Source organism: Dromaius novaehollandiae, chromosome 18, assembly GCF_036370855.1.
Source record: "Dromaius novaehollandiae isolate bDroNov1 chromosome 18, bDroNov1.hap1, whole genome shotgun sequence".
Lineage (NCBI taxonomy): Eukaryota > Metazoa > Chordata > Aves > Casuariiformes > Dromaiidae > Dromaius > Dromaius novaehollandiae.
The window spans coordinates 4,913,300-4,941,136 of NC_088115.1; the positions used below are offsets into that span (position 1 = coordinate 4,913,300).

Genomic DNA, 27,837 nt, shown 5'->3' on the forward strand with positions numbered 1-27,837 from the left:
AGATGATGGCATGGAAAAGACTGAAGCTTTTTTTAAGAGGGGTGGAAATGGGCCATGGGCAGACCTCTTGTTGTCTACAGGATCAGCCAGGACAGCGTCCCCATGCTTAGCTGAGGCTCACACAAGCACCGTGTCCCGAAATTGCAGCGCTGCACAGCTTCCGCTACCACCCGCGTGGGAGATGGGCTCAGCAGGGTGCTGCTGCTGCGGAAGCCGGGCTGCCCTGCTTTCCTGCTCCTCGGCCGGGGGACCGGGACCGGGAACCTGCGGGGCCGTGGAGGTGCCAAGGCCGCGGGCCGGGTTAACCGGGCCCAACGGCCGGGTCCCAAGCGAAGGAGACGTAAACCGGCCTAAGCCAGGTGCCGCGGCTGGTGTCCCCGGGACGGCGGGGGGCAAAGGCTGCAGAGACGCCGCACCCCCCGCAGCGTCCGACGCCGCGCCCTCGGCAGGCTGCTCCTCGGCCCCCCCAGGCGAGTGGGGCCGGCCCGGGCGCGGCGGGGCGGGGCGGGCGGCGGCCGGCAGGGGGCGCCGCAGCGGCGGCAGCAGCGGCGGAGCGCGGGAGCCCCCCGCCCCGCCCCGCCCGGCTCCGCTCCGCTCCGCTCCGCTCCGGGGGAGCCGCCGGCGGCGCGGGCAGCGCGGGGCAGCGCGGGGCTGGCCGGTGCCGGGTCGCGGCATGGAGGGCGGCCGGACAGCCGCCCGGTACGGCTCGCTGGAGTCCACCCGGTGGCCGCCCGCCGGCACGGCGGCAGGTGAGGCGGCGGGACGCGGCGGCGGGCCGGGATCGGGGCTGGTGCGGCCGCTCCACCTCCAAACTTTGCCCCGGGTGGCTCCAGGACACCCCCCCCCCCCCACCTCGGCCCCGGTCCCGGAGCCCCCGGACGTGGCTGGAAACGGGGAGCTTCATTCACTGAACGGAGCCCCACGGGTCCGCCCGGCACCGGGGGGGACCCTGCTCCGCCGCCATCGGGCGTGGAGCGGGAGGGAGGGAGGGAAGGGGTGATGGAGGGGAGGAAGGACGGAGGGAAGGGCAGGATGGAGGAGGGATGTGTGGAGGGAAGGGGTGATGGAGGGGAGGAAGGACGGAGGGAAGGGAATGGATGGTGGGGAGGAATGAATGGAAGGAGGGATGGCTGAAGGGAAGGAGGGATGGAGCCCTCCGCAGCGCCCCGGCCGAGGCTGCCCGGAGAGCACGGAGCCGCCGTGCCGTCCTGCCCGGCTTCAGGCAGCGCTGTGACCCGGAGCCCGGGGCTCGGACCAGTTCCTCCAGTATGAACCGGGGCGGGCAGGGGGGACAGACTGGGGGTCGCGCGAGGCAGCAGTCCCCAGCCCTGGGTGGGAGGAGGGGACCTTGTGCTGCCCCGGGGAGGGGAGGCTCCTGCAGCCCCTCTGCCAGGACATCGTCTGTCTGCTCCCCTTCCCCAGCCCTCTCTGTGCCCCCAGCCCCTCGTACTGGGCAGGACAGGAGCAGGCAGCGGGAAAGGCAAGGACAAGGCAGGGAGCAAGCTCCAGCTCTGCCCAGCATCCTGCTTGGTACTGGGGGGGGGCTGCTGTCTTCTCCAAGGTGTGTGTGGGGACAAACCCCATGGAGCCTGGTGTTTTGGCATCCTTGCGCCACCTTCCACTAAGCTCCCCGGGCAGTGCTGGCACCAGGGTCCTCATCAAGGGAGCAGTTCAGTCTCCTGTTGTGGGCTGGAGGGGGGGCAAGTCAGCTGGGGGAAGCCAGGGAAACGCAGAGATGCAGCCTTAGGGAAGGCTCCCAGAGGGGCTTCATCCAAGCCAGGGGCTGTTCGGCTTCATGGCAAGCTACCCAAAGTTTTAGTCCTCCTTTGCACCTTCCAGCACAGCAATATATATTCCCTCCTGCCTCCCCCTCTGAAGACTCTCTACTTGGAGACCCCATCCTTGGGAGAGCCAGGGCTGAGCCATCACCTGGATCACCTGGATCCTCTGTTCCCAGCAGCCGGGTGACACCAGGGTGGTCCAGTGAATCCTCAGGCATTTGCTGAGCTCAAGGGACTGGATATGGCCCAGGCATCTCCCCTTGGGTGCCTGCTTGCGGGGATATGGTGGCACTGATATTTGCTGGTTCAGTGCAGTTCTCTAAACTTCTGGCCCTTTTGGGGGGGGGGGGGATCCCCTGGCTGTGCGAGAACATGGCAGGGGTCAGTATCTTTTTTTCAGATGTTGCCCCATGTGGCTTTGCTGCTTGCTGCCATCGCAGGGAGTCTCAGGCTGAACCTGTGAAGCACTGAGCACACGTAGCCTTCACCTCCTCGTCCTGCTGGTGCTTGGGGGCCTGCTGTGGGCAGGGGGATGCGTTGCTGCCTGGCGATGCCCCGGCGGGTGACCCAGGGGAGCACACGCACAGCAGCAGGGTGTTGCAGAGGGGCTTCACCCCTCGTCGTACACCCAATAAGTCATCCAGCAGTACCTCACCCAAGACTTCTGATCTTTTTTATGGCTATCTCTCACAGCAATATCCAGCAGCCCCATTGGCACCAGCTGTTTCAGGGGCTGTACGAACAGGTAGCCAGAGAGATCCTCACTGGTTGCAATGGACCAAAGCTGTGCTTTTCTCCCAAGTTTACTAGTGAGGAGAAATGTGGCACTGGAAGGGGAAATGATGCTGTGGTTTGTGGGCTGCAGGTAGCTGTGACCTCTTCCATCTGAGCGTGAGCCTGTCCTCCAGGAACGGTGTGCTCTGGCCGCATGTTGACGGTCCTGGAGTTTCCCATCCTCCTGTCCCTCCAAGTGGTTTCTGCCAAGTAGTGCAGATGGTGGGGACCAGACTCCCCTGGAGAAGCTACCCCAGAGCCGGGCAGAGTTCACTATCGTTCTCCTTGTCAAGCCTGTGAATCGAGGGTTGATTCCAACGGGCTGAATGCCACCTGCCCATGCTGCTTTCCCTGGCAGTGAAAAGCACATGGCTAAGTTGAGGGCCCCTTGGGATGGTGCCCAAGTAAAGAGCTTTGACCCCCCCCCCCGCCTTTCCCCAGGGTGCTGTCAATCAATCGCCCAACTTTAATCATGAAATAAATCGCTTGAAACTCAGCCTGCGCTGGTTGCTGCTGTGACTCATCTCGGGCTTGCTGCTGGCTGTCTAAATGTTTTCACCAAAGCCATATGGAGTGAAAGTCTCCAGCTATTATACTCCTCATTAACGGTACTCTCTTCCCCTGGGCCATGTGTGATGATTAGAGCATCTCCAAGTTTAAATCAAAGCTTTCTTTTACTTGTTTGCTGGGTCGAAATGGTGCCTCTCTGGGGGTCCCTTTGCTCTGGCAGTGTGGGGCTGATTTCTGTGCCCAGCTCTGCTGTCATGTGCGCAGCTGTCGGAGCAAAGAGCCCTGGGCAGTGTGGATGCACATATGGATCATGCCTCTCCATCCCTGAAGGGAGGCTCAGGACTGTGAGTTCGATCACAGCTCTAATAAACTTCCCTGCCTTAGGCGTTTGCTGGTACCAGGCACATAGAGGGAAGTGTAAGAAACCCATTTTCAGCCTTGGCAAAGCCATCTCTAGGGAGATCCTTTACTTAGCTGTCTGCCTGCAGAACATGCCAGGTTTTACTCCTTCACCTGCTCCAAGGGTCTGTGCTTGCCACCGGCCACTGCCATATGGTGTCACTGTCATCATGCAGGGTTCATGGGTGCATGATGCCCTTTAGTCTTGCTGTCATCGCAGGAAAGCCGTGATCTGGCCCATGCCTGTAGTTGCTGGTGTTTGGGAACTCAGCATCAGCCCACATCTGCCTGGAGAAAGCATCTCCTGAACTAGCAGAGAAGATCCATGCAAATCCCAATCAGTCCTCTTAGACTGATCTCATTACATAGAATCATAGAGGAATTTAGATCGGGAAGGACTTCTGGTCCAGCCCCCTGTTCAAAGCAGGTTTCATAGATCTGGTTGCTCACAGCTTTGTCCAGAAGATATCTTAGACCAAAGATGGAGATCCCACCACCTCTCTGGTCCCTCTTCCAGTGTCCAGTCACCCTAAGAGGAAAAGAATTCCTAGTATCTAACTAGAATTCCCTATGTTCCAACTTGTGCCCATCTCCTTTTGTCCAATCCTTATGCACCTTTGAGGGGAATCTGGCTCCATCTTCTCTGTGTCCTTTGATAGTTGAGGAGAGCTATGAGAGCCCCCTTCACCTTCTCCAGGCTGAACAAATGTGCTTCTCTCAGCCTCTCCTTGTACATCCTGGGCTCCAGCCTTCTGACTTCACTCAGATGTTCAGTTCTTGACAAGATGATCTTGTGGTCCTGGGCAGATGCTGGCAGATGGAAGAGGTCTCCATCAGCAAGATCATCTTTCCATCCTATCAGCAGCCTTCAGGGTGCTGTTTTTCAGTCACCTGTACAGATCCAGTGGTTTCTCATGAGTGTAATGGATAGTTCTCATGCAGTGGCGTAGCTATGCCCCCTTGTCCAGGTATTTCCCACACCCTGCAGCATCTCTCCTGCCCTACCTTTCCAAGCTGTGGGTCCAAATTCAGTGTGATGAATTGCCTTACATTGGACAGAGCTTCTCTCAGTATCCAAAAAGCAACAGCAGCAGCTCAGGGGGGTTATGATCCCCAGGACTTTCTCCAGTGTTCACTGAAGATAGAAGGGGCAGCGAGAAGCTGCTTAAGATACTTTTTAAAGGAAGCAGAGGGAAGCGATTGGGGCTGGATGAGGCCAGAGTGGCAGAGGCAGACGTGTGCTCCCTCCTGGGGTGGGCTGAGCTGGGGGCAGGCAGGGGTGAGGTGATAGTTGTCAGGCACACGCTGTTCTCCGCGTTGCGGAGCAGCAGGGTTGGTGTAGGGTCAGGGCAGCAGCCCTGCAGCTGCAGCTCTGCTCTTAGCCGTTGCGGTGTGGTTTAACACACCATATCCTCCTACATCTCTGTACCGTGGTGGCTCCAAGAGCAGATTTGTTAGTCACGAAGGACAACAATACACACAACACTGCTGTGACCCCGACTGCTCTGTTGTCCCCATGCATGCTGAAGGTCTTGAGCAAGAGGGCTTCTGCTGCACAGTCAGCGCAGCTCCCAACCATGCCACGTTCCAGCAGGTTCCTGTTCCAGGAGCAGGATACACGCAACCAAGGGAGTGCCTCTCCGTCACATCCCTCTGGCTACAGCGAGGGAGCCGAGGGCTGGGCTGTGAGCTGGGCTCCTGGGGGATGCCCTGAGTTGCTCTTCCAGCTTCCATCCATTGCTCCTTCAGGAGCTCAACATGCACAAGACTCTTGTCTTGAGGTGCAGCTCCATTCTGTGGGCTCCATCTTCACCTCCAGGTTCCCTCAGCAGCCGCAGGTTCTCTCCACAACTTATTCATCCTGCAGGATTGGCACTGTCATTCCTCTGATTCTGCCCTGCTTTAACTAGCTCCAGGCAAGGGACTTCCTCTTTAGAGTTTCTTGTCCATGACTTATTGCTTTGGTGAGCATTTCCCTGGCTTGCCTGAGGATAAGTCTTGCCCAAGGGGTGCAGAGTGCCATGACCCCAGCCACACCACCGGCCTCAAGACCTAGGCAAGGGCTGGGGAGCTTACAGCTTTAGTCCTGCCGCAGTCATAGGCTGGACATTGCCTTGTTGCATGGTGTAGACCTGTCCACCATCCCTGTTTAGAAGGATGCTTCTGATCTGTAGCAGGAGCAGCAGCAGGAGAGGAGACCGGGAAGGGGTGTGTGAGGGCAGCTTTTCCTGGGCAGGGTGGTTCCGAGGCAGGCCTTGAAGGTGTGCTGAACTCCGTCTGTCTCAGAGGGTCACCAGTAGGATGGTCAGGCTGTCCGCATTGCTCCATGCATGTTGGGAGCTGCCCCAGCCTTCAGGCCAAGCGATGCAGTGATTACACGGGGCTGCGACAGGGGATGAGCTTCAGCGTGAGCATGGTGTTTGCAGTGGTAGCACCTCCGGCTGCCGGCGACTGACAGCCCTGGGTCTTGCCTCTTGTGGTGGTTTGGTGCCACAGCCAGTTTCTCAGCCATGCCGTGTCCTCTGCCTCTTCGACAGGAACCCAGCCCGACCTGGGGACAGCACTGAGCCAGGAACTTTCTTACTGTTGTGTGCAGCTGCTTATGGGCTGAAATCACTTCCCACCCTCCTGCTGCAGACGGGAGAGAGCAATCCAGCACTGCCACCTCCTCCCTTTGTGTGCAAAGGTGAGGAATCGCCTCTCCCATCTGGGATGGCTTCTGCTAATGAGGTTATGGGATGAGAAGGGAGAAGAGGCGTTGCTAACACCCGTTTCAAGCCCTTCAGCTCACCCAATGGGAAAGAGCTGGCTGATAATCCAAGCCAAATACTTCTGCTACCAATAATCAGACTATTCTGGGTCATTCCTCCACCCGACACACCCCAGGAGTGACAGCCCCCCCTTCCCCAGACCCACTCCTGTGCTGCTATGAGTGATTAGATTTGTCCTTAGCTAATGAAAGCTGCAGTAAACTCATATCTTTGCTTACTGGAGCATCTGTAAAATAATCAGCCTTGTCATTTTAGCCTGGTCACAGAAACAGCACTTCAAGAAATGCAGCTTCTTCCTGACAGGTCTAGAGCTGCGCTGAAGTACAGCCTAACCCCAGGGAATGGCTGCTTGAAAGCACAAGCTGGCTGCACCATCTGCAACCACACGTATGTCATTACCTACTTGTCCGTCGCATCTGCAGAAAGATATGCCTGGGGAACCATGGCCGGCGAGCAGACAGCTGAGCCTCCCTGGTCCCGGTGCCAGGCCCTGGGTGCTCAGTGGGTGCTGGGTGCCGATGCACAGCATGGTGAAATATCCAGGGTCACGAGGAGCTCTGGAGTGGCAGAATAGCAGCGAAGCTTGGAAGCGGCAGGCCTTCAGCATCCTGGTCCCCTAGCAACTCTGTCCAGACCCCTAGCAACCGCAGCCTCATCCCCTAGCAACTGCATCCCAGTCCCTAGCAACCCCATTCAGGCCCTTAGCAACAGGGCTAAGGAAGGGTTTCCTGTGGAAATTTGCAGGAGATGGACTGAGCAAGAGCTGATGGAGGGCAGTGAGTCCAACCCCACACCGCACCCGATCCACGTAGCCATCAGTCCACCACCCGGGGCAGGCACTGGGTCCCAGTAGCACAGTTTAGGATAGGAAACAGTTGAGGGCTCACCATGCTGGTGTTGGGTTGAATGTGGCTTGCATGGCTGGGAGAAGTGGGAGATAATCTCCAAGTGATCCTAGTGAGTTCCAGAAACAGCAGAAAACTATTCTCCAAACCAGTCAGGATAGCCTAAACCACTCGCATTTCCACTATTAAACCTTCTCTGCCAGCTGCCTGGGAAACATGCCTCACTCTAGGAGTGATTTCTCAAACAATTTTAAATGATGAGTAGACAACCAGTATGTGCCAGCTCTTTTGCCATATACCTTAATGCTGGCCTAACTCTTCCTGCCCTGTAACCCTCAGCTCTGGCCTGCTTCCTATTTGGGGTTCCCGAGTCAAACACTCCAGCTCTGCCATCTCCAGTTCCCAGACCTCGGCTGCCTGAGAAAATCCAGCTTCCAGACCTGGTGCTCCTTGGCAGTGTTCCCCCCCCCCCCCCCCAAACCTGTCCTTGCATGGGCAAAGTCCCAGGGCTATAGGGAAAGCAGAGTTTCAGAGGGGAGATCTGCCCCGTGGAGATTCGAAGGAAGCAGAATTTGTCCCTGATGTACAGTGATTTTTTTAATGTTTTCTCATAGCCTGGCTTTGCTGTAGCTTCTGAGGTCCCTCCAGTCCCCGCCATGTGTGTACGTTGCGGGAGGGCCAGGTTAGCCCACATGTGATCAATGTGTCATTGCACATCACCGAGAACAAGCCCATTGATGTGTCTCTGAGAGCCAGACATGGCTGGGAGGTGGGAGCTGGCCTGGAAGGGATATCTCAGATATCCTTGTAAAATGGGCTGCGACATCCTTGTGTAAATCCATGTGATAACTTTGTGTAAATCAATGTGACAGCCTGGTGTAAGTCAGTGGCGCATCCTTCCACGTAGGGCAGTGGTGGGAGGGAGAGGCAGACTGGGTTGGAGTGGTGTGTCATCCTGTCTGTCCCAGGCTGGCTGAGCCCACTACTGCTCTCTTCTAAAATACAAACAACATCCCCTTTTCCCCACATCTTGCTGGGAGTCTCAGGGATATTTACAGGTTGCGGTGGGTGAGGTTATAGAAAGCATAAGGTGTTTGACTGCTATGGTGAGGTACTTACGGGAGGGTGTTGTTATTTGCATATCATGTAGCACAGTGCATCTTGATCCCTGAGCAAGTGACATCCCCTTTCCCTGCCTCAGTTTCCCCAAGTGGGTCGTAAAGGTGATGCTCACTGCTCCAGAGGGTCAGGAAGCTCCACTGGCCAGTCTGGGCGCCATGTGGGCTTTTCCTCCCAGTGAGTTGGGAAGGATGGGGGCTTCATCCAGCCTGTGCTGGGAGGGAAGCGGCTGTGGGATCTTCGCCTCCACAGCTCCTTAGGAGACCACTTGGTGCTATGTGTGGGGCCAGATTTTGGCCCTGGCACATGTTAGAGGAGGGAGAGTGCATACGTTGTGTCTCTGGTGTCCATACACGTGCTGGAGATGCCTTAGGACCTTGGACGGTCCAGGTCTGACCCTTGCTGGCTGTTGCAGACAGGCAAGCTGGGCCCCAGCATTGGTGCAGCCTTTTAAACATACCCGATAGCAAGAATTTAGCAGCATGTGCAAAACAAGCACTGCCAAACCTTTTCTGTGGAGTAGCCTGGCATGGCGTTTTAACCTTAGTTAGTTGGTCTGGGTCATGGCTGTTTTCAAACCTTGCCTCTTAAAACTTCACATCTGTTGTATCTTCCTCCTGCACTGGCAGAGACCAAGGCGAAGGGCAGAGTATCTCCCTGCCTTGCTCATCTCAGTTTCTGCTGCTCATTCCCAGCATAGATATTTTCAGGCAAAACACCAGCTGCTTTAGCAGTTCTGGAGCACAAGAGATATATGTTCCTCCCTCCAGCAGTTTTTAGCTCCCTTGTCCTCCTGCTGTTCAGCAGAGGGGAAGACCCCAGGAATTTCTATTTTTTTAGCTTTATAAGCAGTGCAGAGCCTGGTGCAGCACTGGTGTGGGCAGGATGTGCTACCAGTGCAAGCTGGTGAAAATGGTGCTTGTTTGTCAGGCTCGGAGGGCTGGAAGCTCAGACGAGGTTGCCTGCTGGCCTCCAAGGTCTTCCTTCATGCAGACACTTCATGCATATTGCATGCGTGTTTGGAGCCATGCACAGCAAGCCAAGCTAGCTCTGACGCTAATGCAGCAGTGAACAGATTTGTTCCAGTACCCAGCACAACATAAGTCATAAATGCGAAATCCAGTCGCCTGCAGCAAAATGCCCTTGCGTATGACAGTGACTTTCCTCGTGGGCCAGAGTCCCATCTTGCTTCCCCCCATGCAAACATGCAGTGGCACTGCAGAGGTCATCGGAGTTGCGACAGGCTTGGAGCCGGCTGGGTGCTGTGCTTGCCTGCCTTGGCCGGGCTGTAGAGGTCTTCTCTCGGCAGTGACAGGCCCCCAGGCCCTGATCTCCACTGTGCTGTCTCCTCTTGCGGCACCCAGCAGGGCAACCCTCGCCAGCGCTGCCTGAAGCCTGCCAGCAAGGAGCCTGGAAATGGGTTTAAAACTGTGGATGTGCTTAATGGTTTCGCTGATCTGGGGCACGGATGTGTCGTGTTTGCTGGCAGGGGTCCGTGACAGCCTAGCCTGCACTTTTGTCCTCAGCATCAGTTTAACATCTCCTCTTGCTAATGTGGCTCCTGTTTCATTGGCAGAAGATGAGATTATTTCCATGGCTGACTCGACCACGACCATTGATGACATTGAAGGGGAGCTCTTCAAAATCGAGAGAATCAGAGAGATCCTGGTGAGGAGGGAGTCAGAGCTGCGGTACATGTGAGTATCCTGCCCACTAGCCACTGTCCCCCCCTTTCCATGGTCATCCCAGCATTTTTGTCTGCCTAATTAAATACGAATCTTCCTCAGGGAAGGGCAGAGCTAAGGCCATTTTCAGCTGGAAAAACAGCTTCTCCCATGGTAGATGATCCTGTCTCAAAGTTCAATGCTCAAGAGCAGTTTCATTTATTAGTATTAGGTGCTGAAAGCCATTTTGTTGGCCGAATAAGATGCAAGAGCTATAGTCACCACCCAGAGACACTGGTAAAATAAGTCCCAGAAAAAGCTCACCTTTCGGTTTGTACGGATGGCGAAGGACTCATTGACCAAGTAGGAGCACAGTGCTAGGTACTGGGGACTGCAGGCAGGCGCCAGGGTGTGAGCCACAGCCCAAGAACCAAGCGGCTCCAAAGATGCCTCTGGGTGCGTTTGTCCTCCTTTGCAGTCGCTATGTCGCAGTCCTTGTGGCAGGAGCTATTTTTGGGTCTCCATGTGCTGGTGGCCTGTGGATCACAACAGATCGCTTTCCGTTTGAAAACCAGACATTGTCCTAGCCTCGCTCTTGGAAGGGTCTTGATAAAGTCCTTGTCACAAAGTGGCACAGGCTCAAGGACATGGAGAGCAATTGCAGACAGCGTCCTGTGGTCGGAGGCAGGTGGGAAGGACTCGGTCCTCCGAGTTTGCAAGTCAGATCTGCAAAATTGCAGTCACTCACCCTAGGCCGGAGCAAAGGGGAGTGCTGTCCCCGAGGGGCTCAGGAAACAAGCTGAACTGAGGGAAACGGTGGGCAAGAAGTGAGATAAAACTATCCTCCAGAATGCAAGGGCAACTCTGCCCATAGTCCTGGGATTAACTGCTGCATGGCCCCACTGCATCTTGCAGGCTGCAGGGAGAGGCCCGAGGAATGCCCCCAATTGCTTCAGCCCCCTGAGCACAGCGAGGCTCTGGGGACCCGAGCAGGTCAAGCATGCCAGGAGGGGGATAGAGAAGCAGCCTGGCCATGCGCCGTGCTACCGAATTGCACTGATGCAGGAAGGCTGTGATGGTGGTGCAGGGCTTGGAGTAAGCGGTATGGATAGCATGACACTGTGATGATTGGAGCCAACCGATTTCTCGGCAAACAGAGTTTATAGCACAGGTTTCACTAAACTAAAATGTGCCATATTTCACCACAAGCACCCCATCCTTGGCGGGTTCATACTCTTCCACCAATGCATGGCTCTTGTCTTGCGAAGGGACCTGAGGTTCAGGTAGCTCATTGCTGGTCTCTGGAGGTATTGCTCTGTCCCAGTACTGAGATTGCTGGCTGTTAAATATCCCCACAACTGCAGCTTGCTCTCCCCACAGTGCAGTATTATGCATGCTCCTAGCTCCTCTTTTGCTCTTTCCTTGGTTGTTGGAGAACGGTTTCTCCTCGTTGACAAGCCTCAGTGCCCGGTGCCTGTCTCTGCATTGCGTCCTGCTCTCCTTGCCCTGCACAGCCTCTGCAGCCAGAAGTGGAGAGAAAGATTTTCTTCAGGGCCCATTTCACTGGTCAAAACAGTCTTTGAATAAAAATCCAGAGTCCTTTGAGGTTTAAGGCAATCAAATAGTGTGTTGCAGTGGTACCAATGGGCACTTAGGAACATTTTCCCTGGATGGGTTGGGGGCTCCTATGGTCCACGAGGAAAAGGGCTGATTTACCCGAGCTCCAGATTATCAACACAGTGGTCTCTGTTGAACTCTTCCCTTTTGGATCATCAGTGTGGGGAATTTGGGTCCATAGCAGTGCCAGGGTCAAGGCAGCCCTGCCTAAAAGGCAGAAATATAGCCAATTTGATGCAGGGTGATATTTGCAAGGCAAGAGCTCACTAAGCAAATTTGTGATGAAGCCCGGGCTGCACACCCCCTCTGAGACCTTCAGTGCCTGCAGTCTCACATTCTGGGTTGCCAGGCTTGGAGAGGACTGAGGAAATGTTTCAAGGGGCCAAAAGATTCATTTGCAGCAGAGGTAAATATATGGCCCCTGTTTCTGCCTCTACTCTAAATGTGGCTACAGAAACCGCATCAGGGATGGCCTGGCTCCCCAAGTGACTCTGCATCAAATGCATGGCATCTCCAGTTGGCCCAGAGCCCACCACGGCCTCCCGACTACTGTGCTGCCTTTGGGGCTATGGACGCAAGGGGTGGGCTCACAGTTCCTGGCTCCCATCACAGCTCTGTGGGCCTTCACTGTTAATCTCACAATTCTGATATGGGCAAAAAGGGAGCACACCGTATATACAATTCAGAGAATAATTAATATGTAATCAACCTTAATATGTAAACAACCTTATCAAAATACAGCAAGTGTTATTAACTGAGTTACAATAATACTAGCATTCATAGTCTTAGTTAATGCAGAAAAGCTTCATTAATACCATTAAATTGCTATGGCCAGACCAGTTCTGAGATCCCATACTGTCAGGTCAATACAGAGCCTGGGATTTTTTAATGGTAATGGCAAAAAACATGTTTACTGAGCTGCAGCACTTGACATGCTGCTTGTTTAAAACATTTGTCTCCACCAGTGCCTGGACCACAGGGAACACAAGAACCTGGTAATGCCCACATAAACCTGTTATCTAGGGTAACTGTGAGCTGAAAGGTGTGATTTGGATTGGTGTGATTTGCAGTGATGACCTCTCTGAGGGATCAGCATGGTTCCCCTGAAATATATTGCTGAATGGGATTTTTGAAAGTCATAAAAAGTGAAGTGCTTAAATACTTTCCATGGCAATTGGTACCTAACTCTCAAAGTTGCTGCCAAGAATCACATCTGTTGGTTTTTCTCATCCCTTTATTTGGTGTGCATTTGGAAAGTAGAAGGAAATCACTTACAGAAACCATGTTACAGGATGGATATGGCTGCAAAATTAAGCACTTGAAAGTTAGGAGTCCCCGGAGCTATGTATTTGAGCTGTTTGGATGTGCTGCGAGGAATTAGAGCGTTTCTGTCAGCTTGCTGGAGCGCACCGCTGGGGAGGAGTGTAGCTCTGCAAGTCCACAAGAGCTGGGTCCTTTGGCTGAGGAAAGAGCCCCGAGGATTGCCCAGGCCTGGCTTAGTGCCGGCTGGGGAGTGCAGGCGGCAGATGGCTGCAGGAGGTAAGCCTGGTCCAGAGAGCTAAGTCGCTGCTGAAGAAAAGGGATCCACCAGGACCAGGGTGCTTCAGGACAGGGTTAAAAGCACCGGGATCTGGGGCTGCAAAGGGGCTTTTTCTTCCAATGGGGGGAAAAAAACAAAAAATCCCTTATATTAGAGCTGGAGTACAGGGTGCAGGCTAGCCTGGGAAAATGGCATCTCTAAAGACCAGAGACATGTGGTGCCCATGGTGCACTGCCATACGGAGATGTGACCCGGCTGGTCAGTCGATAACTGTCAGTGTTTTGTTCCTGTTGGAAATGTCAGACTAAAATGTTCCAACATTTCTGAGATGTCTGTGCTGTGGAAAATGTTGAAGGTCCCAGTATTCCTTTCCTTCAGAGCAAAAGGAAAGGGCAACATTTCCTGTGGGAGATTCAGCTGTGTACATCACATGCTCCGTGCAGGAGTCTGGTCCCAGGGTCGGATCAGGGATAGCACAGCCAGGGCTAACGCTGCAAAGTTTATCTCAAGTGGTAGAAATAAACCCAGCGCCAGCAGCAGCAGCATTCTGGGTGCTCGTCTTTGCAATCTCTCTCAAGTTTTATTTAAATGAGAATTTTTATTACTACTCATTTATTATTTTTATTATCAATTTTAAAAAGCTTTCGCTCCAATTTATCTTTAATATTTCAGTTAATTGCTTATTTCAGTTTTACTAAGTGAATTGCTAATAAACTTTTCATACTCTTAAAATAAGAGTGATTATATAAAGCAAGCTTAGCTGCATGTATAGGAGTTTGCGTGCCATAGACACATCCAGTGCTCCCAAAGAAGTGGGATGTAAAACAATAGTGAGAATTTAGGAGAGAAAGAGGAGGGAGAGGCCAGCTGGTGCAGTACAGCTTTGATAGGATTTAACCTGGGGTTTTATGTGGAGAGGCGACTAGAGCAGGCAGAGCAATGCAGACTAGGTACTGTAGATGGGACATAAATCCTTCTGTTCAGAGCACCAGTGATTTTTTAATGGATGGGTCCTTGGGTTCGAATGTACCTTAGGGTACACCTCAGAGCGTCCCCTCCTCAGGACCAGCCAGGACCCAGATGGAGCTGCGAGTGGGAGGACTGAGGCACAGAGCTGCGCTGATGGCCCATGCAGGGAGTGCGCTTTGGGCTGTGCCTGCTTCCCCCTTCGAAGTGCGCTGCCACGTTCCCGCGGCTCTGTAGCAATGGTCCCTTTGAGGGAGGGACAGTCTGGTAGCTGTCTGTCCTGTGAAGACCTGTTGCTGCTCTTCATGCAAGCTGAGGGCTTTGTGATGATGAAGTGAGGAGCAGTGGAAGGAAGGACAGATCAGCACACACAGCTACCAAATGTTAGCGTTGGTGGACCTGCTCCGTGCCCAGCACAGGACTTGCACTAGTCTCTAAAACAAGAAAACTTGTAGTATGCAAACAAATGAAGACACCATCAGATGAAGCAAAAAATGACAAAACCAGGAGGAAGTCTTCTCCTCTGTCTGGGATGTTCTCCTCCTACAGCAGTATGTCACAGGGCCCCTCTCCGTCAGTCTGTTAATTTTCCCTTCCCTAATTAATATTTCCGTTGTCCTCTACTCAGCTGACAAAGCTGCAGCTTTGAGTAGCTCCCGGCAAATATGACTCATCGGGCCAGGGTGAATGGTGTGACTCAGTGGACGTGCCAGCAGGATTATTGAAGATGCGGAAAGGGCTCTTAGCAACACACACTTCAAAGTGAACCAGACACTTCTGTCCAAGGTGCCACCAGCTCATAAGCCACAGATCGTGTATTATAGCTTGTCATCATTCACATCTGTGGAGCTTGCTACCTAGTGATCTCAACTGTGCTCTTGAAGGTTGGATGCTTTGCCATGTGTCTTGCAAAGCGTGCAAGGAGTCCTGCATTCCAGCCTTGGAAAAACTTGTGAAGCTCAAGCTAAGATGCTGGAGTGCCTGGTAGGCCTTGGAAGGAAGTATGGCCCTTAAGTTGCCTCTCTCGGGGTGAAAAATGGGTCAGCTGATTTCCTGTAGTTAACATTTGGAAATGCCACTCCGCTTTGAGGCACAGGCCAGATGGGTTGACCAGTGCACTCTGCGGTGTTAGTGCTTCACTGCTCCTTAATGAAACACGTCATGAACACTCGGAGTAGGCAAGGGACAGTGCACAGGGCAGCACAGAGCCACATCCTGTGTGGACACATTTGGTCTCCAGCTGAGGTATTTGTGAGGGGAGCCCTTTCCTTCACCATCCAAGTGTTGCCGCAGTAGCCCCGGTTGAGGGTTACTGTCTTGGGGCAACAGGGAAAGAATGAGCTGTTGTCCTTGGAGACAGTTACCACAGGGGGGTATCACACTCAAATTTCCTAGCTTAGATCATTTGCTGCAATTAAAAAAGGTGTTTCTAACACCTTGGGCCACCAGATATTTTCCCAGCACAGACTGGTCCGTGTCCTGAGCCTTGTCCGTTGTCTCTGAAACACCTAAGGCTGTAGTCACAAGTGTCTCTGATGTCCAGGGAGCCCTTAGATAAAGGTATTTCAGAGATATCAGTGGATTTGTCGCACTGCCAGAAGTAAATGCTCCTGTTCAGAGTGTCCACATCTACCCCTGGGGTGATGATGGGAATGCCTCTGTTCTGCCAGTGGAGCTGCTCAGCGCCAGCTTGATGAGCTGCCTAACTCCAGGCCTATCTGCCATGCAGCTTCTGGTGCCTTCACTCCAGGCTCCAGATTCCTGGAAGACATTTATCGAGATTGCGAGGACTGATGTGTAGATGAAGGGGTTTCTGCCTGGAGGTACCAACTGAGCAACATCTGGTCCTTGGGGCATGAGTACGATTGTGGTACCAGTCATGACCAGGATACCTACCTCACTGCTGTATGCCTCTGTGATTCCCTACAAATGTGGCCTTGAACAAAAACAAATTTGGCCTTAAGAAGGGAGTTTGTTCACAAGGAAAGTGTAGCTTTGCAAAGAGAACACCCGACTGTTGCTCTGATGACAGAAACTCTATGAATATGCAGCTTGGGGATCCCAGGAAATTCCCTTGTCACCCCACGGGAGCTAATGCAGAGCACAGAATAACCCTCTGATCATCACAACCAGTCAACTAGTTCTTACTTATACAGAAATATCTTTGGAAACTCATCTTCAGAGCTGCACAGTAGCTTCACAGCTGCACATTACATCTGGAAAATCTAGAGGTGGATTTTTGGTGCAGACAGTTTCATTTAGCCTCAGGTCATGAAACACAGGTGGGGAGATGCCAGATGCTGTGGTAAGCCTAGAAAGAGAAGAGAAACATCCCAAGTCTTGGCTCAACAGGCCATCTCTGAAGATTCACAGTCCTGCCACGGGGTGGCATCTGATAGAATGCTGCCACTATGTATTGTTTTTTGGTTTTAGAACATGTTTTCAAGTGAGCCTACAGCCCAGATGTCCCGCTCTGGGACTTGGGTTCCTGGATGCCTCAGTGCTGAGGAAGTGGTGCTTACCAGCTACTGGAGGGGCAGCTGCCAGCTGGCTGGACTGTGCTGGCAGAGCAGATGGGGCTGGTCAGCCCTCAGATTGGTGATCTGTACATATGAGCTGCCTTGGCAGAAAGCAGGAATACTTTGAGGAAAGGATCCTGAAGGGCAAAGCAAGGAGGTTGCTAACGCTGTAGATTACTGTTATGGAAGAGGTCAGGAGGTAGGGAGCAGAGCAGTACAGGCTGACAAAGGTTAGTGCAGAGGATTATTGGAGAAGTGGCTTGTCTCATCTGCTGCAGTGTCACCTTCCTGGGGCAGATGCTCGAGGATGGCTTGTTCTGTGGCAGAGAGGGATCTCAGCCAGGAGCACTGTCTGCTGTTGGGGTTTTCCTTACCAAGAGCGAGTAAAGCCCTTCAGTTTGAAGCACTAACACTCCTCATGGCCAGACAACAACATTCCTAGGTCTTGTCCAAGTGGGGCTTTAGTGAGGGCACAGGCATGCCATATTTTTTGAGATAAATCAACAAGTAAATTAAGGTGAATCTTGTCAGCCAGTCCTGGTGAGCAGCCAGATGCACTTGAGCTGATACACTCATGGAGAGGGCTGAGCATCTGCAATACTTTCTCTTCCCAAGCCATCATTAAAGCTGCCTTTCCAGCGCAGACAAGGCCGTGCATCCCCCAGCCACACTGCCAGCAGCTGACACTGACACTTGAGTCTGGATCCCAGGGGGCCCATCTAGGGCCCATCCTGATTGGTATCTCACTGCTGTTCCATGGTTCAAGCCAGAGAAGATTTCATTGCCTGTGGCGTCAGCAGTCTCCTGTTGAAATGACATTGTTTCTTAGTGGGCACCTGCAAAGTTTACACTTTTTTTTCCCTGCGTTGTGTTTCATTTTCTTGCTTTTTTAAAAAAAATTCTGCAGAAATCCAGTATGAAAATGCAAGACCTTTTTATGTGGCAGCAGTTTCTGTTTGCTTTTGGATTTTGCTATTTGGGGACTTTTTTTTAAGAAACACAGCTGCTGTTGCATGGTGAATGTGCCAGGTTTTAATAAGGCATCATTGTCATTAGAGCAATGAAATTTTTGCTTTGCCAACAACCAGCGACACAACCTATTTAGCTCTAATAAAAGCTCTGAGATGAAGTGATCTATCGTTCCCTGTGGGAAGGCAGGTAAATCTGTGCTCCCTGATGCATGCATTGGGCTTGTTGCCTTCTGAGGTTGGCTGGGTTTTGCTCCGGAGGTTTTGCACCTTTCCTCTCTCCATCTTTCCTTCAATGGTTTCATTTGTATCTCTGCAGGATGGATGACATTCAGCTTTGCAAAGAAATCAGCCGGCTGAAAAAGGAGCTTCAGAAACTCATAGCCCTTCCAGGTAAGGCTTTGTAAAGTTTCAGAAAGCTTCACGCTGCATTTGCAGTCAGCAAAAGATTTCTGTGAAATTCAAGCTCTTGAATGACTCCCACTCTGGGATGCTCCTGGAGACACAGGTGCTGCAGGCAGGACGTGTTTTAACAGAAAGAAATGTGGTTCCTAAGGTCTGATCTTAGATCTTTCTTAGGAGCTTGAAAGCTTGCAATACTGCCAAGAAGTCCTTGTCCTGGCCTGGACTAAAGGGTAGAGAGGAAACAGAAGCGGAAAAGAAATAGGAGTCCTTTGAGGAGGAGCATGGGTCTGATACAGGAGGAGGAAGGGGAGTGGCTGAGTTAGGTGGCAATGAATGCCGACATGGTGGGACCTGCCATGCCCACCAAGGAAGGCCTCCAAACAAGTCCAGAAGAGAAGAAGGAAACATCTTCAGACTATACCATAGAGGGGCTTCTTTGGAGGTGGCAGGAGGGCAGATGCCTTCAAAGATCTGAAATACTTGGAAAACAATTAATTCTTGCTGTGGCCACGTCAGAAACATCTGTCACCCACTAAACAGAAGACAGCTGCTGCCAGGACAGGCTGGAGTCCCAGTCACAGCCAGGGTAGGATGGATGCTAAGGGCATGTCATGCCAAAGGAACTTGGAGATGTCCCTGATTTAGGTCAATTCTGCATTCAGGATTTGGAAAAGAGGCAAACAACTAAGGGCAACATGTATGAAAGCTTCAGGAAATGCTGCTTTTTTCCTCCATTGCCATGGCCAGTGACTCTCCATGTCCCTGTGGCAGCCAGCAAACCACATTTCCCCCTTCGCAACCAAGGGAAGGTCAAAACTAGGCTCTCTAAAGGATCCCCTTCAGCCAAAATATTCAAATAAAAGCATACAACAAACTGCTCAGGGTTTGAATGAGAATGAGCAAGAAAGATTTGCCCTTGAGCTGTTTCCACAACTGTTCCTAAGGCTATGCCTCCTCCTAGGACATCCATGTTCAGCCCACCAATAAGGACCTTACCTGTGTTTCTAGGACCAGATAGAAGACATATCCCTGCTTATTTGTCCCCATGAGTTTGGACATCCAAGCAGTAAAATCTGGACCTCGGTTATTTCCACCGCAGGTATCTCTCTTAAGATCTTGAACTTACTGAGACCAATGAGTGTTTAGCAGGGGGTGAGCCAGTTGCCTGAATTCAGACAACAGGCCAGCTGTGCACATCTGTTTCCCAGAGCAGCAGCTCAGCTGATAGGTTCTTTACAAGAGGTTATCTCAAAGCCAAGGACATCAAGGGGCCTTGACCCTTTCTAATGCTTCAGTCATGCTGTGCTGTGTGTGCTTATGATCGTCAACATGCAGATTGAAGCAGGTGAGAAACTGGCTGCTGCTTAATATGAAGGTCTCGATTGGTTGTGATACAACCTGGCTGTATCCAGAGGGAGGTTCAGACTGGGAAAGTGAGGAGTCTGGCATAAAGATAGGAGCTGCTTGCAAAGTGTAGACTCACATCTCATGTTAGCTTTTAGTTCAAACATTCTCTAGTTCATAAGATAAGACTTGATCTAAATGATGGCTCAGAACTAGAGACAAACTGGAACTTCTCTGAGCCTTGAGAAATGTGACTGGCTTTCCCTCATCTGCTTTGGTTTTTCATTTCTGGCCTTTTCAGCATTCCCAGTTTCAGCTGAGAGCAGAAATGCTGGTAGCATGCAGGATGCTCTTTTTGTTTTCATAAGTTAACTCAAGACTCTCCTGGAAAAATGCTGCAAATCACTAATTTTGGGAGACCATAGCAGCAGATCAGTACTAAAAATGGGTGTTGAGGTCTGATTCAGATAAGGACCCAAACGCGTCAGTGCTTACTCAGAGCTCAGCCAGACCTGTAGCTAGAAATCTCACCAGATCAGGTTGTCTTAAATTCAGAGGCACACCACAGCTATGATGGACTCTGACATCAGCAAGTTGGAAAAAAAAGGTGCAGTGTTTGTACAGTGGATATGTTTACTCTGATATGCTTAACTCATGAGTGCAGATTGTTAATTAACTCCAAAGAGCTGATATGTTTGTGCACCAACCTGATGACTCTGATTGTCATGACATCTGAATGACATTGTAAGTGCTTCTGTTCCCACCAGAGAGATGGGAACTGCTGCACGGAGACCGTGGCCATGGCCAGGTGACTTTGCATTAACTATTCATGGGAAGAGGCCAGTAGCTGTGGCCTCTATCTCAGTCCAGATCAGCTTTCTCTGCCAGGAAGCCTCAGCTCACTCCATACACAAAATCACTTATCACCTCAATGGTAGGAGAAACCTCTGTTTGCTGGGGATGTTTCTAACAACATCACGATTGTGAGAAGTTCATCCTACTCAGACTGCCGCAGCAACACCTCAGATCAATATATAACAGGCTTTAAGCTACAAATCAATACACAGTTTAGGTAACTACTGGAACCCAGCCTACTGGTTTGCTCCATACTGTGAATTTCACTGGATTTTTATTTAGCTGAAGGAAGAGTGGAGATTGATCCATCCTGTGCTGGATTGATTTTGAAGCTGGCTGCTGAATTCAGAAATGGTATTAAAAAGTTGCAGCACAGACAGTCACAGTCTCCAGCCAGGGTAGCTCTCCAGGTATTTTTAACTCCCGTTAGCCCTACCTCTGTCATCTTCACATATCTCACTTACCATTATATACCAGTCTATATAGGGCAGGCCTTTATAGTGATGCGAGAGTTTCCCTGGTCTCACTGCACAAAGATACATGGTGCAAGTGGGTCCCAGAGTGCTAAAGGTAGGTCACTCTGGGGCTTTGGGGGTGCAGGTGACAGCCAAGGCTAACACATTCAAAATAGTAGCTTGGCAGATGCTTGTGGTCATCCTTGTCACTGTGATGGGAATAACATGGGTGGAGGCTCACAGTAGTTTGAGAGGTCAGATATAAGGGATAGAGATCACAGGGACTGAGTTCAGCAGGGACTGAGACCACATAAAGCCAGTAGATCATACCAGTCTTCATGTCTCTGTATGTATGGGTAAATAGTGGTGTAACATGTTCTCAAGGCACCTGATCATTTGTGATAATTCCCTCCAATTCCTTTGTTAGGCACCTCAATCCGTGGCTGGGCTTGCAGCCATGTGGAGAACCCAGCTCAGAGGCAGCCAAATAGGGTCTCTTGAGCCCTGCATAGCTCAGGTCTGTGCCGAGACTATGTGGCTGGGTGTGCTGGCATGGGAATTGCAGGCTAAGCACATCCCGGCTGAAGGAGGTCATCTGAATTGACATCTCTGATCTCCCTGGGACCAGATGCCCAGTCCTTCCAGCAGTGAAGGATGAAGGCTCCTGGGGAGACATGATCTTTCCCACTGGTGAGGCCACCCTCCTGAGGTTCTCCTTCTCTGAGGCTCATAGTTGCATCTTGCACTGCTCAGCTCCATGAAAATTTTGAGGAGCAGTTCAAAATCCAAAGTTTGGCCACACCTGGGCTATCCCCTCCCAACCAAGACGGTTTGGACAAGGATGCTGCTTATTTAGTGGCCTGTGTCTGGATCCAGGTGATTACTCTGGCTTGGCTTTTACCCCCACCATCACATCTGCTCCTATGTGGAACAGAATTAGAGCCAGCCTGGCCTCAGCTTGGGGGGATGGCCCCTGTCAATATGTTAAATATGTTCCCTGTGCTGCAGAGACCGAGAAGTCCAATGAGGAGAAGCAGAGAGAAGAGGAGCTGGTGCAACAGATACACAAGCTGGTGGAAACGCGGGATTTCCTGGTGGATGATGTGGAGTTTGAGAGGCTCAGGTAGCATGGTGCAAATTAGTTCTTTTTTCTGGAGCAATTACTGCCTGGCTGGGTCAGCTGGTCTGATCCTTGTGTGTACAGTGTGTACAGCAGGTTGGGGAACAGAGCTCCATGGCTGGGACGTGCTCCCAAAGGCATTACCTGCACACTCCACTCTTACATCCGGATCACCATCCAAAGTGGTGGTATTCCAGGTACATCTCAAATGGCATGCCCTTGGCTTCCCTGAAGCAGGAGCAAAGGGTAGTAATAAGGAGGGTCTACCATGTTCCCTGGGTAGTTCCTGCTTGAGCAAGCAAACTCTGTGCCCGCTGCCCTCCCTGACACCGCAGGGTCTCCCTGGGTGCTCCCAGAGCAAGTCTTGGAGTCAGCGCTACACAATAAGGTACTGAGCAGTCCCAAACCACTGTTCTAGGCCATCTGCAGATGCAGGCAGAGATTGCTGTGCTGGTCACACTCAGGTCATGCCTTGTAGCTTTCTGAACACTGTAGACTAGGCACGTCCTCCCACAGAAGAGCTGAGCTTCTGAGATATTCACATGACTCCAGAAACAGAGGTTGAAGAGGCTAAGACAATTATTGGCTCTGGAGATAGATAATGGAGAGATGGGCATGGCTACTTGACCAGCTGAGTCTGGCCTGAGAAAAGTTTACAAACCAGGATTTTTGAGGAAGGGGTGAGAAAATAGCCACTTAGCACCTACTGTGCTGGATCCATCTGCAAAATATGGCTCACTTGTGAGCATGAGTGTGTGTTAAAACCCCCCTCTCCAAGGAGGCTGCTTTGCCTCCACCAAGGGAACAGGAACTTTTGTTGCAGCTGGTGTTAGCTCTGGAGGGCTCTGATTAAGCCCTCCCAGAAGCACACAAGGGGCTTTCGCTGTTGCAGACAGAATGCTCAGTCCCCTTGCTCCCATCTCTCCAAGGAGCACTGTGGTGGATATACAGTCATAGAACAGGTAGCTTGGCCAGAAGTTGCTCTCCTGGCTTCCAGTCTGTGCTATCATGCCTCACTGGATGCTCCTGGATGCCTTACTGTTCCTTTCCCAAGTGGTAACCAGTCTCCTTTATCACAGGGAAAGGGAAGAAGACAAGGAAATGGCAGAGTTCCTGCAAAGTAAGCTCTCCAAAAGCTACCTCCAGAAAGCAAGTAGGTGGTTGATGAGTTTTATTCCTTGCATAGAACCTCCCTGGCAGTTTCTCCACTTTGATAAGTTGCCTGCCCCCAAAATTTGATTGCTCTGTGTGGGCTGTTTTACCTGGAGGCCATCTGCTACCTGTGGAGGGTGTGAGAAAATGGCAACTGGGGGGTGCTGGTGCTTGAGATCATGTTGTGGAAACATCCCAAATTGGTATGGATGCTGTGCTTCCATTTTTCTCCCTTCATTTCGAGCCAGCATGTCCTATGAGAACTGGAATGGGTAGATGTCCTTTCATGTCTCATGTACTTCATCTGACTCCTTCTAACCGGCTCCTTATGTCTCATCACACTGTTAGCTGAGACCACAAGTTGTGGTATACCATCCGCTCCTCCTCTAGTCCTGGCCTCTGAAGCAGGCCACCCTCTTCCCTGTGCCTCCATCATTCCTGGAGGAGCACACCTCTGGTAGAGTGGGAGGCATGTGCAGTCCAGGGTCCCTGTGTGCATGTCCTGCTTACGGATACCTGGGAAGCGCACCCAGTGATGGGCATCGTGATGGCAGGAGCTCCTGGCCAGCTGTGGGGGTGAGGAGGGGCAGCATTCCAGCACTGAAAGGAGCTCTAAGAAGCAGCAATGGGCCTGTGCCCTTGTCACCAAGCAGGTGGTGACCCTGAAGTTAATGATGCCTCTTTCCATAGCTCCTGTCAAAGAGAAGAAAATGACTTCCAGGGGGCAGCAAACCTCCGCACCGTACATGACCAAAACGGGCCTCACCCTGCTCAAGGAGTGCTGTGGTTTCACCTGTTCCATCATGTAGGCCAGCCGCCGGCTCCTCTGCACAGGACACGATCACGGTAGCATACACGTTCTGGGAAGCTGGGCCGGGTGAGAGGGGCGTCCTCAGGGTACAGGAACTCCCCAGTTCCTGTGTAGGTGGGTGAGCGAGGGTGGCTGGGACATGCACGGCTCCTGGCACAGCAGGCATGGGGCACAAGCGAGCACCAAGCTGCAACCCTGCTCCGCGGGGGTGTCAGCAGGGCAGAAGTTCCAGAGCCCCACTGACTCCCGGGAGAGTAGGGCTGCAGTCACGAGTGGAGGAAGGCTGAGGAGATGGAAGGGTTTGGGTGGAGAGGGAAGAGAGACAGAGGTCAGGGAGGAGTGGGGGTGGGCGCACTGAGGGATGGTACCCTGGGCACCAAGACCTCTGGCTACAGCCATGAAGAAGAGGGAGTTATAGATCAAATGCATCGCTGGTGTAAATGCCTGGTACTCATAGAGTTACACTACTGAAGTCCTCTGTCTTCTTGTAGCATCTTCTCTGAATATGTGAGAAATCATCGGGCCTGTCTCTCCTCGAAGGTCCTCACATGCCTTCTCCCTGCCCCTCTCGATCTTTTCCTTCTTAGCAGGTTACAGTTAAATCACTGACATCTGCCAACATTATCTTACAATCACAGGTGCCCAACCATAAAGTGATGTGTCCCTTGTATTTAAAATAGTGTTTACTGAGGGCCAAGCTATGACAGTTGTACAGGACTCTCCTCTCACTGCCCAGCTGCTGAGGAGCAACCGGTTGCACCTCTGTTCATTTGCTAACAGCTCAGCGCATAAAATCATTCCTGAAAGCATAAAATGAATATTGTCACTTGACTTTGTAAAAATCCCAGGTAGTGGGAAGCTCTAGAAGCACCAGTAAAGAGGTGCTTCTTGCCAGTGCAGCCTGGTGTAGGCTCCTTCTCCTCAGTCCAGGAGGAGGCTTAAATCAGTGTACTCACAGAGGTAGATAGCGGGATTTGCACAAGATCAGCCCTGCCTGGGTCAAGCTGCCTCCCTACCCACATGTTCATACACTGCACTGCTCCATGCAAAATGCTGTCAAAACTGGTGTTTGTGGAGTGCAGACAAGTCAAGCAAGGCCTAAACATCTTGGTGGGAGCTGGAGCAAAGGCTGTACTCGTGATAGCTGGTGAGCTGAGCTCACTCCTACCAGAAGGCAGTGTGGACAAAGATGAAGCAATCTGCAGCTGAGGTAAAATTATGTCTCTAAGCATATGCCTTGATATGGTTGAACTGACATTCTGGGCTCCAGCATTGCAAACCTGAGCACAGACCTTACAGCTTATCATGGGGCAGCTGGCAAGGAATGCAGGAATTGAAACCACCCGCCCCACTGAGCTCCCACCTTTCTCAGTGCCTGGACTTCACCCAGTAGGTGATGAGCATGGCCAAACCTGAGAGCTGGGTCCTGACTGACAACACACGTGATAAGCACTGTGTAAGAAGGTGGTGATGTTAATGGAGGTCCAATGGGTTGTAGTGTCTCCAGGGGAGGATACATCTCATCCTCTAATATTGCTGATAACTCTTCCATTGTGGCAGGTGGCCTGACACCCAAGGGTTAGTGTCATTGGCATTGGGCACTCTGTAAAGCACGATCAGCTCTCCAGCTGCTGGGGAGGGGATGCACCGAGGGGATCCCATGGTCACAACCCCTTGTTTCCAATCTCTTGCCTTTCCTCACCAGGTCTCCAGGCAGAGTCCACAATCTGCTCTCCTCCGAGAGTTTCAACGTCCTGTCATTGTTCATGCTTCCCACTGCAGCACCAACACCGAAGAGACTTTCCACGCAGGCTGGTGCAAGCTTGAATGATGGCATGTTTTCTTGGTGCCACATCAGCAGTCGTCTCCTTCGTAACATCAACAAACACCAAATTCTACCCAAGCTCAGCTTGGAAGAGGCATGTGCAGCAGCGGCAAGCAAGTCCATGACAAAGAGGACTGGTGTAATTCTTTACCTGAACAGAGTACTAAAACAAGCACTGGGAGCTAATGTTTGAAGAACATTGTACTCCACCATCCAAAAAATGCTGTGACCATGGATGAGCTCTCATCCTTGGCCCTTGTACCATCTTGTTGGGTCTCTTTTCTATGGACTTTTTGTGGGGAATGTCTCTGTTTTGGATTTTGTTGTTTGCATCAGTTTTAATGCAATGTGCTGGATGGTTCTGGGTAGAGCTGTGGAAAGTGGGAAGGACAGTCCCCACAGGCGGCTGAATGAAGGGTTATTTCTTATGAAGTTACTACCTGAGCACAGATCTGCTGTGTTGAAGAGTGGATGAATGAGTTGGTTTCCCCACCTCACTGCTACTGTATTCAGTTCCAGCTCAGAAAAAAAAAAGGAAAATTAGAGCAAAAGAGAAAATGAGAGAGATTCAGAGAGAAATTCAGGAGAAGAATGGAGTAAAGTGCAGAGATAAATGAAAACCAAACAGGAGACTGAAAATGTGTCAGGGAAAGGCAGAAAGAGCAGATGAGAGACACTGTCACTGCCAGGAGTGTCAAGTCTTGCCCTCCAGTTTCCCAGCCAACACTTCTGGGCTTGGCATCCTGAGCTAGACATAAAGCGCTGTGTGAAAGATGCACACACCCCAAGGTGTTGCAGTCTATGCTGTCCCTTCTGAACACTCACCTGTGTCATGATGGCACAGCCAGAGCTGCTAATGCCCGTTTTGGCAGGACAGGGGCTCTCTAGCTGTCTGTGAAGCTGCTGCCCTGTCTATCCTTCTGTCCTTCAGGATGGTGTGTTTTCACTGGGTACCCTGGGGTGGCGTCCCATTTGGGTGGCTGCCCAAGAGTTCTGATTGTCCTCTGGCCAAAATGCTGAGGCCATCAACTCAGTCCTGCTGCAACTTGCTGTAGTGATGTGTTCCTGCCTGGGTCACTGTCCAATGTGCCTTTGCAGGTGAGCTGGTCACATCCCATGTGGCTCTTTTCATTGCATCTCCTGCTATTTGTGCACTTGTTAGCACATTCATCCTCGTAAAACACAACACAAGTGGGATCCTTCCTTGTGCAACACCATAAGCAGGTCTGAGTTCCTCCTGCATTTCTTTATCAGCACTGCTGTAAGACCCAGTGTGTGGGACCCATTTTCAAACTTTTGCAAGGGTGTTGCCACTTCCTTTTCCTTCCTGAGCAATCTCCTCCCCAAATGGTTTTTATTAGCAGTCAGAAAAGTCCACAGACTCTAAAACGATCCCTCTGCACATTCACAGGACCAGGTGTGAGGCCCAAATCGGCTAGCATGGTACCTGGTCATCTCCAGCAAACTTGACCCAGCTCTAGTTCGTGTCACTTCTGAGCAGACCTCAGTGGTCTCAATCTGGAGCCTGCCTTCATTTTGCGTTGCTCATTATTAATGACCTATGGCATCCCACAGCCACTGCTTGCTGGTTCTGGTGCTCTCCTTGCTTTGGAGCGCCTTCACTTCAGGCTGGAGCGAGGGCTGGAAAGTGCTGTAGATAGCAGAAGTAAATTAAGTCACAGAGAGGTCCCCTCTGCTTTGCTAACCTGTGTAACAGAGAGATGTGCCTCCACACTGCAGAACACACCTGAAGCTGTTGCCCAAGCAGGAGTGGTGGGTAGTGTCACAGGCCATGGTTGGTAGCATCCGTCCTGAAGCTGATGGGACGGATTGGGCCACTCTTACTCCCTGCCCTTCTGGATGCTGTCCAGTGACTGCTTTTATCCCTCACCCTGCAGTTACCCATGTGGTGCAATATGGATGTTTGCTTTGATCCACACAGACCAACGGTTGAAGACCTAAAAGACCCTCACTGTCCTTGCCTTCCCCAGGATCTTATTGGGGAAAATGAATAACTGAGCTAGTTCGCTTGGTTGGACTGAGAGGGAGCCAAAAGCAAAGAAAGACCTTTGATTCAAAACTTTTTCTCCAGGTTGATCCCTACCTCCACCGTACAAGGCCTAGATTTCAGCTGCTGGAGCAATGCTTGGGTGGGCAGAGAGGATAGCTGGTGAGGAGATGGGGAGAATCCTGACCTGTTCTGTACTGTGTTTTCTGGTTGTATTTGTGTAGCTGGTCGTGGAGGAGACAGGCTGCTGTCCTGGTCATGCAATCCTATTCGGCCTGTATTTTAACTGATGACAAAGGTGCACAGCACACAGGAGCAACACTCTTTCATGTGCATTTATTTCAACCCAAACAAATAAATGTCTGCTGGAAGCTTGGCTCTTAGATATT

At 51.7% G+C, this 27,837-nt stretch overlaps 1 protein-coding gene across 3 annotated transcripts; it reads left to right on the top strand.

Moving 5' to 3' along the window:
• Positions 1-541: 541 nt before the first annotated feature.
• On the top strand, positions 542-27,819 carry LOC112995570 (bMERB domain-containing protein 1-like). 3 transcript variants are annotated; one of them, XM_064522482.1, is made up of 7 exons: positions 542-749; positions 9,776-9,896; positions 17,793-17,866; positions 21,541-21,655; positions 22,732-22,772; positions 23,495-23,650; positions 25,321-27,819. In XM_064522482.1, the coding sequence occupies exons 1-6, from the start codon at positions 674-676 to the stop codon at positions 23,611-23,613; spliced, it is 546 nt and encodes a 181-aa protein (XP_064378552.1). In that variant the 5' UTR covers positions 542-673; the 3' UTR covers positions 23,614-23,650; positions 25,321-27,819. The 3 variants fall into 3 exon arrangements, with proteins under 3 accessions (XP_064378552.1, XP_064378551.1, XP_025976400.2); XM_064522481.1 differs by having other exon boundaries at positions 555-749; positions 22,732-22,805; XM_026120615.2 differs by lacking the exon at positions 542-749 and adding an exon at positions 6,011-6,150 and having other exon boundaries at positions 22,732-22,805.
• The last annotated feature ends 18 nt before the right edge of the window (positions 27,820-27,837 follow it).